The 11,485-nt window shown below is 37.4% G+C and overlaps 1 protein-coding gene across 2 annotated transcripts in view; it reads left to right on the top strand.

Annotated features, from left to right (window-relative positions):
- Positions 1-547: 547 nt before the first annotated feature.
- The window catches only part of nos1apa (nitric oxide synthase 1 (neuronal) adaptor protein a), a 141,730-nt gene continuing 130,792 nt past the window's right edge, over positions 548-11,485 (top strand). The window contains exons 1-2 of one of the 2 annotated variants that reach the window (XM_048200060.1): positions 548-1,218; positions 1,466-1,537. In XM_048200060.1, coding sequence (XP_048056017.1) covers positions 1,114-1,218; positions 1,466-1,537 — 177 coding nt within the window. In that variant the 5' untranslated portion in view covers positions 548-1,113. The remainder of the gene's footprint in view (positions 1,219-1,465; positions 1,538-11,485) is intronic. The other variant, XM_048200058.1, reaches the window with a different exon arrangement.

Here is an 11,485-nt window from a genome sequence, read left to right as displayed (position 1 = left end):
ATAAATTAATAAATTAGCTCTCTTCTTCTTCTCTATTTGAATTCCAGCAGTGTAGACACTGCTAAGTGTATTACTGCCCTCCTCAGGTTAAAGTTTGAACTAATTGTTATATACTTGCACAAGCATATGTATATGACAATTTAGTTTAGCAAACTTTGACCTGTGGAGGGCAGTAATACACTTAGCAGTGTCTACACTTCTGGAATTCTAATAGAGAAGAAAAAGAGAGCTAGTTCAAGATGAGCATTTATGGTTAAAACGTATGTTTTTTTTTAGAAAATGAGCGATGGTTTCTCTAGATAAGACACTTATTTCTGCCTGGGATCGCTGTAAATTGTAATTTTGACCTTCAACCATTTGGGCTCCATTGAAGTCCACTATATGGAGAAAAATTCTTAATTTCTTAAAACCTTAATTTCTTTTCAACTGAAGAAAGAAGGACATGAACATCTTGGATGACATGGGGGCGAGTAAATTATCAGGAAATTTTAATTTGAAAGTGAACTAATCCTATAATGTATCTTTCCAAATTCCCTTGGGGAAACAACATTGCCAACTCTCGTCTCAACTACCACAGTGTACCGAACTCTGCCACTAGATGCCAGGCTCCGCTCTCCTTTGAACACCATTGTTGAGTGTTGAACGCGAAGCGAGGTGTTTTTCTCCTCCTCCAAACCTGAAGCCGTGTTCCAATGAAAGCAGGTGGAATTCCCCCTTTCAACCAATGGCGCTCTGCCCTCGCAACAATCCCTTCGAAAAGGATGTGTGGGCTCGGCTATGGCGCTGGCGTGAAGTTGTTGGAAACGGAAAGCCCAGGAAGCAGGATTTTGGCACTACTACGCCAGCTAAAGCTTAGGGCTACCAGCTTGAATGGGAACAAGTGAGAAGATCATTCATATTTGGTCAAACGTGCACCTTGGGAAGCCACTTCGGCGACGTCGGATTGAAGATAGTGATTTCTACAAAAGTTGCTCTGTCAAAAGCGAGCACGTATGAGAAATAAGAGTGACCTCTGGCTAAAAAAAAGGCATGGATCGTAAGAGTTAGACTGAGTTCTGACTCTCTCGAGCTGTTTGTTTTTTCAACTCTGGAGAAGGACGTAAAACCGTCACCATGCCTGCCAAAACAAAATACAATTTAGTCGATGATGGACACGATTTGCGGATTCCTTTACATAACGAGGAAGCATTCCAACATGGGATTAATTTCGAAGCAAAGGTAAGTTTCTTTTGACATGAAGATGATTTTTGCAGCATATATTATTTACATCCTGTTGCAATCCTGTTTCCAGTCCCAGGATACATGTAAAGTTGTTTTTGCCTTTGTTGTTGCCACTTGTTTACATTCCGTTTTGTCAATTTAATTGAGCGCGTGAATTCTGATACCACATCTAGTTTTACTAAGCCCAACTTGTCGACAGGAGATCTAATAAATCTAATCTCATCTCGTTGGCTTTGATTTCCAGTATATCGGTAGTCTGGATGTGGCTCGACCCAATAGCCGTGTGGAGATTGTTGCGGCCATGAGGCGGATAAGGGTGAGTTTTTATGGTGCTAGTTTACTTTTACTGCTTCCTAAAGTAGAGTTGACTTACAGAGTTTACTAATGTCAGTATTTAGATGTATAGAACTGCCTTATTGGTATTCCAATAAAGCTTTACGACGTGACTCAGCCTCTATTCCGCACGGGTGGTCTTCATGCCTCGAGCAACAATCAAAAATACAAAAGCAGGACAAATCCATGAGCAAATTGCTTACAAAATGAATGGATGGGATATTGATAGCCCTGTCAAAGTTGCTTTGATAAACGTACACCAGTCCTGTAAGTTACGTCGCCTTTGGCTACCACAGTGTTTGTGGATTTTCATGTGTGTAAACAGAGAAGGGCTCTTTGAAGTGGGGGTCTTCTGAGTAAAGCACTTAAAGGGCCAGTTTTGGCGCCCACCAATCACAGGCGATGAGAATGCACTGGCTTCCTATGTGGCTAGACCCCCACTTGATACAGAAATCCTACATGTTTTGCTTTATTTTTTTGTTGTAATAGCGTTGAAACTCATTTTCCTCTTGGCAGTTTGATTTTGTTCATTTTAAAATGGGGTCCACAAGCTACGTTCTGAATCTGAGTCCCTACGTTGTGTTCACTGCTTCCTACACTCAGTAGGTGATATCTGTAAAAGTTCAATAAACTAGGCACAATTTGTATCGAAATACCATCAACTTTTAAGAATATATGATGATGAGTTTATATAAATTGTTTGTAGCTCATCACATTTGAAACCCCCAAAACTGTTTTACTTTATTTATTTATTAACTTATTTATGACAGTAGTGTGCTCTTAAGTGTTAAAATTCATATTAAAAAATGTTATATTCTTTGTCCACTTACAAAAATAGAGGTAAATAGTATGGAATTAAAAACTTTTAATTCCCTACCCCTGACTGGTTTTGCAAGTCTGATTTTCAAGCCAGCCTGTTGTTGTCATTTAGCTGTATTAATGGCAGGTACTCAAACATTCACTACTGTATTACGGTCAGGGAGGTTTTACCTGAACATACTTCCTTTTCCTGGTACACTTTGCATTCTGTGGCCCAGATTTCGCTATTGCGGTGATAATTATTTCAGGGAAGTGTGATAAGAGGTGGTTTGAACAATTGAAAGGCTTTTTTTTGTTTTGTTTTTGAAACATCCTGGTTTCCAGCATGGTAGCAGACACCAGGTGCAAATGATCCTATTAACCTTTTCAGTGTGCTGGACCCCCTGCAATGGTCTGCTGGCTAAGGGGCAACGAATGCATTTACAGCAGGGAAATATTGCGTGTTAACACTTGAACACAAAAGTTACACAAAACCAATCATCCTGTAGTGGTTAAGTAGTTTTAAGTTCAAGCAGTGACAGCATTATTTGAACATTTTGTTGCTGCACTGCAGAATATTGGAGTGATAATTACTTCTCAAAACATAAATATTTTGCTGAGCAGATTGCATTTTGAGGGAAAATTGTATGCAATAATGTTGACAAAAGAGATCCTACTTGTTTGATTTCAAGTCCCATTCACAGTCATTTATTTGGCAAGCAGTTTCTCTGTATTGTTACTGTCTATTGTTTATTGCTCACTGTTTGTTACTATTGTGTACTTCTTTAACAAAGCACACATCATTGCATATGATAATATATTCCAACATAGAACATTTCCATTAGTCCAAGGAGTCATGCAACATCTACAGAATGCTTTATTGCAGTTTGCAACTTTAGATTGGTAATTTCAACAAAGTGAAAGCTTCACATTAAGAGAGTAGTGTGCATAAATAGTTAAATAGTTTCAGTATAGTACTTTCTGTTCTCTGGTATTTCACTTTGTGGGATCGTATGATGTGGTGTCTATAATTGAAAGGGGAACATTTCAATGGCTGTCGGAAATCACTTCCGTTTAATCTGCCTTTGATCTTAATTGCCATCACCCTGATAAAGGAACTTGGTTTGAAGAGATCCTGTGAATATATTGGTTTAACTAAATCAGATAATGTAGGAGTGGAAATATTGAGGTGAGATCAGGTGCCTCCAACATTTTGGGCAATAATTATATTTAAAAAGAAACAAACAAAAGAAACCTCAGACGCTCTATTTGTGCAGGAAGAGGTGATTTAGAGTCCATTGGGGAATTAAAAGCTTGAAGCCTATAATCATTGGCCATTTTCATCACCACACCCAGTGCCAATTTACTCTGTATAATGAGTTGGAGTCTGAAATGTTTATAGCTTATTTTCATGCTTTATTTGGTGCAAAGAATAGTTATTTTAATCATCTAATAATAGATATATAAGTGTAAACAAATGTCTAGATCCCCTATAACAGCTAATCTTGCAAGACATTTGTTTACACTTCCTCATGATCTTTCCCAATTAGCCTGTTTTTTATTCAGCATCACAATAAATGGCATCAAATCCTCTTGAGCCCAAAGCCTTCTTGACTTTTTAAGCCTTTTTAGTATCAAGGATGGAGAGTCCAGTAGTAGTAGTAGTTTGTTTGATGCCAATATGTGACAAATGTCTTAATTTAAAGGTGCTACAGAGGATGTTTTGTTTTATACATTTTTGCAATATTACTTGAAACTGTCTTTACTAACTGATAAAAGACTATTTATTAGGTGAACTGAAAGGAATAATATTAATATACATCATCTGTGCACGAGGTAGGGCCTTAAAAACATCAGCCAATCGTTTACGCGATCATCGCATAAACGATTGGCCCTCTGGCTTGTCAATCACTGCCATTACGTTCCTTGTGAGAGACGTGCGCGGATTGGCCCTCTGGCTTGTCAATCACTGCCATGACGTTCCTTGTGAGAGACGTGCGCGGCTGCGCGCTCCAGTAACTTTCCACACTCCACAGACGCCGCATGCAATGTTTCTGTCAGGAGACAGGAGTAACAACTGCAGATTATGAGTTACCTGCGGTGAGATCGACATAATGAATCCACTAACACGACACAGCAAATGCCGGTGGTAAACACGGGAGGCGTTCCCTCGAAATGAGCTGTGAAGTCTTTGGTTTCTGAGTCGACGAAAAGATCCTCTGTAGCACCTTTAAGAACAAATTTATAGGCCTACCTGAATGTTTACTCACTTCACTGATTTGCGAAATACCTAGCAGACACGTAGTAAGAAAGAACATGATCGTGACATTATCTTTGTGGAGATGATTAGCATTGAGTAGATGTTGCTGTCAGATTTGGAAAGTGGAAAATTTATGGTCTTGCAGGCCTCTTGTAAAAGCTTTTAGACTCATTTGCATAGCCCAGCACACTTTGCTCTTATTGCTGTGTCTCAAATTTATTGCATTATATATTGTTAGCTTTAAGATGGTCAAACCTCACTCTTTGGAAAAATTGATGACCTGCACTTTAAAACGGCACCCTAATTAACTGACTGATTAAGTGATGTCACGAATGGTTTCATATTGAGGTCTCTCCTCTAACACTGTGGAAGTGGAAATGTTGACAACTAATTTATAGGTATTGAATATCATATTTAGGAATTTTCTTAACCCTCTGGAGTCTGAGGCTGATTTGGGGCCTGGAGAAGTTTTGACATGCCCTGACATTTGTGCTTTTTTCAGTTGTTCATAAACATATTAATGACACAAGTGCCATTACACTGTATTCAGCACAAACTAGGCTACCATAATATGTGAGGAACATGTGTGTACATGTTTGTGTTTTTGAAGGAATAACATTTATGCGTGGTTACTGAAAAAACAAAAAACTTAAGTCACTGATATAAGGCCAATAAAAGTATATTAAATCTGTGTTCACAAGACTTTTGGGTATTGAAGGTTGTAGACTAGAGTTTTTGCTTCAAAATTATGTAAAAATTATGCTGACTACTCTTTCATTTATAACAATATACTGATTTAGTTTTTGTAAGACACTTTTTGCCAAGAAACACGGTATGCGAGGAGGCGTGAATCTCCATGAATAATGGCTCATTCTCACCTGTGAAGACAAAAGAATTGAATAGTAATGACCTGAAAAGACTTGCATATTAATGAGGCATTTCAGTCAGGTAGGCTGTGAAAAAAAACTTCTGTGATGTCTCAAGCTCATCATGGTATATGAAACATACAGAAAAATTTTATTACAATATAAAATAATGGTTTTATATTATACTTTAAAATATAATGTATTTCTGTGATGCAAAGAGTCTGAATATAGGCTTTTAGTTTAAAAGCATGCACATTTGGAGAAATATAGGATTCTCATATGTTTATGTCAATTTTCTATACAGAGGAGTTATTTTTTATTTAATATTCATTGTTATCTCTATGAGCGCTGGTGTTTGCAATTCATACTGCAGCCGGAGGGCGCTCTGTGCATTTTAGTCCACAAATTCACCTAAGAAGAAGACGATATTCCATGAATGGTGTTTACCAATTCATACTACAGCCGGAGGGCGCTAAAGAAACAAAAACTCACTTAAAACTTATCAATAGAAGAAAACAAACAGGAATTTACTGAATGTCTTCCAGAGATCGCTAACCATGGCTTTTTCATCCAGATAAACAATTTTCAAGGCAATAAATACACGATTGAGATGATGAATGCATGTGTTGTCTCTGAATTTGCCTGTGAATAGCGCTGGCTCCGTGGGCGTGGCCGCATTAGTGGGTAATGAGCTGAATCACGGACTTCTGACATGGCTCTCTTTTCATACAGATTACATAAACACAGAATGTTTGTTTTCGATTTGACTTGCACGATTTAAAACCTGACATTTCAACGTTTTGTTAGACATAAGTATGAATTTTTTGTGATTAGTATTCACTAAGTTACAGTTCATTTTCTGAGAACTATCAGATTGGACTTCGTTCAGAGGGAGATGAGAGATCACGCATCATGTTAGTTTTCTTTATTTTACAAAAAGCACAACATTTTGTTTTTACTCTGAGTGTATACAAATAAAAGGAGATATTCTATAGTTCCAATTGATGTATTACTTATGTCTCTATGACAAAAAATGACAGAGTATTTTAAGTCTGTTTTGCTGCAATGTGAAAAAAAACCTGCAAAACGCGCCGGCGCGTTTTTAGACCTCAGAGTGTTAATTGAGTCAAGCTAAAATTAGGTGATCTTATCTTGTGATTCACTGCTGTTGTAACTGGTCCCAGCTGAGCCCTGTCTGAAAAATGAATTGCCTTATGTTCATATGGCAGCATGCTTTTAAAAACATTCCCTGCATTCGAATGTGAAGACCATAGCTCCCCTTTTCCCTCGATGGATGGTTTAGAATTCTACAGGGGTTAAGAAGAGGGCTAGGGGCAACATTTAGGACAAGGCAACTCTTAAGTTATCACTGAATAGATGTTTTTCTGTTCTCCTTTAGTTATGTTGGATGAAAGCAGAAAGGTCATGAAGAGTGTTCTAATGACCCTCATTGATTCTCCCTTTCTGTTCCCCTTCATCAAACCCATTTGGATGGAAAACTTTAGTTTAACTGTTTCCGCTGGTTAATGTATAACTTTCTTGAGTTTAAAGTCACGATGAAACAGAAGTAGAGACAGATCTTTTGTTCCGTATTGTGACATACATCTGAGTAGGGCTGGGCGATATATCGCATGCAATTGTCACGCGCATTTCGTCAGTAAAGCCGGTTCCCTGATTACTGCTAAATCGCCATCACCTGCTTTTAAATGGAGCGGCATTTAATAGACAGAGCCGTAGTTCACTGATAAGCTACGCAATAACGCGTTCATTATCGCAGATGAATCGTCTTCGATAATGAACGCGATATTGCGTAGCTTATCAGTGATCTACGGCTCTGTCTATTAAATGCCGCTCCATTTAAAAGCAGGTGATGGCGATTTAGCGGCAATCAGGGAACCGGCTTTACTGACGAAATGCGCGTGACAATCGCATGCGATATATCGCCCAGCCCTACATCTGAGTGTAACAGATTATCGGAAAATAAGAAAAAATTAGGCCGGGGACTTGGTTCTATGCATCAATTATTGATTAGATTTTTAGATGTGGGCTCGAAAAGTGAACACACACTTGAAGTCCCTTATACATCACCAGAAAGAAGTCTGTCCTTTTCACTGGAAGGTCTGGTTATGGTATTTTAAATAAATATTGTATTCACAGACTAATTGTTCAAATTAAGATCTATAATATGCATGAATTTTAGAGATGCATCAGTCGACCGGCCATCAATCAGAACCGGACAGTTTTTACTCCAAATGCTTGATCGGCAACCAGACAGTTTTTTGTTTTATTTTGGCCGAACTCTGTTCCGGCTATGCACACAAACTGCATTGTAATCATTTCCCAAAATATCATTTGTGTGGAAATATTACAAACTCTGTAACAGGACACACAGGCTAAAAAAGGAGAGAAAAATCTGTAGGCACAGCAAGCTCACTCTTCGTGATGCCCGAAATATTGGAATAAAAAATATAAATATTGAATTGGGGATAAATATTGAAGAGAACTGTCTTCAGAAAATGCCTAATATAAGATAATATAATGCCTAATAAAGTGCAGCGCTTTGTTTAGAGCGGTGAATTTGCATTTTCATTTAGTCCGTCTGCTGTTTTTGTTTTGTATGTAGCATAATTTCACAAAGCTAAAGTCAGACCATTCTGTTTTTGCTTAATCTTGAAATTATATAATCTAATTTTAATCAAAAACAACTGCTCGTTACATGTGTGTAGCATCTTTGTTTGGATCGTGACTCATGAGTAAAATGGCTACAGATACTTTTTGTTTAAGACCAGTTTGGTCTGTAATAGAGCAAAATACGTAACAAATACATCCGCTTGAAGTAAAAAGAAATCGTCCCATTTGCTTGTAAGCAAAAATCAGCAAAAAGATTTGGCCATGATCGGTGCATCACTAGTGAATTTTCATTTCATGCTGACTTTACAAAAGGCTTTTTTGTTACAACAGGCCAGTATTTGTCTATTTTCCTTGCTGTCAGTCAAATGGGTAAAAATGGATATCTTCACTGATATTCATTTTTGTTCATCTGACTTAAACTGGATGGCATTTGATTGTGTCATTAAAAAATCCAGCCATAAGAAAGACTTTTGGCCAGGATCCATTATATTGACGTGCCTCATTTTGTCTCCAAAGAGCCTCTTTGGATTTAAAAAAAGCTCTCTTTTCCCCCAAGAACTGAACATCCTCTGTGTAACATTGACTAGCGTCAGAACAACAAAGCCATAGGATACTCGAGCTTGTCCCCTTCTTAACCATAGTAACGGAGAACAGTAAATTGACTCATAACTCTCCTCCTTTCTCCTTGGAGTGTCTTTGCCTTGCGATCTGTTATGAGGGTAGTTTTCACCCCCATCAAGCACAGAGCATCATCTTAAAAACGTGTGTGTGTGTGTGTGTGTGTTTAAATGCACCTCCTTTTCTGAGACCTTTCATTGTTACAAATGAATATTCTGGCCTAATTTGATCCTCCTTTTTAATTAACGTTTCCAGTGGCTCAGAGGTATAACTCATTCCTTGTGATTTTCTCTCTTTTTTTTTTTTTTTTTTTTTTTCTCTGAGGGTAAAAAAGTCATTAAGCATCTCTGAGATAAATCCAGCAACCAGGTTCTGTTGCATATTGAATTTTGTTTTAAAGCCAAGGCGAGCATGATTAATAATGTCCTTGATGCTAAGAAATCACTTGATAAATTAAAAAGATTCAAGAAAACACCTCCACTTGATGCGGTTTATTCAAGTTTAACGGCCCCAACGCAGCATCCACTGTAATCCATCGATAAACACCACATCTATTGATCTGTGGCTTTTTTATTTTAATAGTAAAATTAGTTTATCCAAACTCAGGTTTTACATTTTCCATGAAAGTCGTTCAACATAAAATATGCCCCACACAATAAAACCTCTTCTTCTGGAGTGGTTCAGTCTCTGTGAATGTCTTTAGACTGTGATTTAGTGCTGTGACACATCTTGCTTCTCTCTCCCTTTCTCTTTACAGCTCTCTTTCTAGTGTTGCGTTTAACCCAGTTCATACATTGGGGTGATTTACTGTCTTGTTGTGTTTATTTGAATCTTTATAGCTCGAGCATTCTTTGGTTTCTGACATGGGTTGCCTCATCAGGATGTTAGAGCTGCCATTTTAAGATTGATAGAAAAAATATCAGCAGTTATATTACCATAATTGTGAGATTTCACTGTCAAATTAACATTTTTATGGCCTATTCAACCTTTTTTGACTCTGTTTGGCCTTCTGTTTTCCTACACAATATTCAAAGCCCACTCATTATAAAGGCTAAGATATTTCTCATTCCTGCAATTGACAAAGCTGCTTCTTAACAGAAACTGAGAGTGTTGAGATATTTAATTAATTAACCATGATTTGTTTTGTGATTTCTGAAATTTCAAGAATTTTCAAGTTTTTGGTGGTGGTGGGGGCGGTATGATTCATTTTAAAGTGGCCCTATTATGCTTTTTCGAATATTAAATTTTATACAGTGTGTAATAAAGCTGTTTGCCTGCAAACACTGTAGTTGTAGCTGAGGCCTGGAAGAGTGTGGTTTGTGTTGTCGACATTGTTGAGAAGATGCTGTTTTTAGCGCTGTAAATCCACTTTGCATGCACTTCAAAAGGATGAGGACTCACGCTGGAATTGGAAAAATCGACGCCATCGTTCCTGTTCGTATCACTGCGTATCAAGCGCTGAGGAAGCTTCCGGAGATTAAATTTAGATATGGTAATGGCCATTTCATTCCCGACACAGTAGACAATGTCACAATAGACTGGGCCATCGGACCAATCAGAGCAGAGTAGGCTGTCGGAAAGGAGGGGTTTAGGGAGACTGAATTTTCGAGCAGAAATTAGGTGATGTGCAGTGTTTGTTATGAGAATATTAAAGTGTTTTTTTTTTTTACCTAGGATGCATGCTGTTATTATTATTATTATTATTATTATTATTATTATTTATTTTTTTTTTTATTTTTTTTTTAGAATTTATATTTAATTAGATCATTTAAATATATTAATAATAATTTATTAATTTACATACATAAGCCATCCTGCAGCCTCCCTGGGAGTTCGCTGATGCCCCTCCTGGTTGAGAACCACTGGCCTATAATATATTGTATATTAATTTAATCACATTGATCGGATATTTTAAAACATTTGCTGCACGGTTAAAAAATAATATTAAAAATATGCTACACATATACACCGTGTGCAGAATTATTAGGCAAGTTGATTTTCTGATCATATTTTTTTTTTCCAGGCACATTTTACCAATTCCAAACCATATCAATCTTAATAACTACTATTAATTTTGTATTTAATAATTTATAAGTGATATATAATTGTTCATGAAGGCTGGAAATGGAAAAACGCCTTATATTCAGGTGTGCAGAATTGTTAGGCAGGTTTTCTTTTACAGGCAAAATCAGCCAAAAAAGAGATTTAACTCTAAAAATATTAAATGCCCATGAGAAGGATGAAATACTAATGCAATACTAGAAATTGCAAAGTTAAGGCATGACCATTGGACAGTGAAATACTCATTGGGTCAGCAGGGTCAGACAAAAACAGCTGGAGAAGAAAAGACACATATTAACTGCTAAAGAATTAAGAATTAAGGTGAAGAATTAAGTGTGAAACCATCAGGAACCCTGCAGCGCCACCATTTTCCAGAACTGCAACCTAGCTGGAGTCTCCAGAAGTGCAAGGTGTCAGGATCTCAGAGACTTAGGTTAGGTGAAGAATCCTGAAATATCATTGGAAGATCATTTTTATTCCATATCTGCAAGACGGACATTTCAGGATAGGATCTAAAAATGATCTTCCAAAACTTACTGCCAGATTCTGGAAGATGAATTCTTCAAACATTGGTACAAGAGGATGTGGTGCTGGTCCTTCAAGAGTCATTTGTGTATTTTACAACACTTCAGCTTGTGATTCTTATTAAGTGGGGGTCATTTTTCAGGGTTCTTCACCTAACCTAAGTCTCTGAGAT

The sequence above is a fragment of the Megalobrama amblycephala genome, linkage group LG8 (assembly GCF_018812025.1).
Source record: "Megalobrama amblycephala isolate DHTTF-2021 linkage group LG8, ASM1881202v1, whole genome shotgun sequence".
NCBI classification, from domain to species: Eukaryota; Metazoa; Chordata; class Actinopteri; order Cypriniformes; family Xenocyprididae; genus Megalobrama; species Megalobrama amblycephala.
The sequence above is the reverse complement of the archived record's forward strand: the minus strand, read 5'-3'. Positions and strand labels throughout refer to the sequence as shown.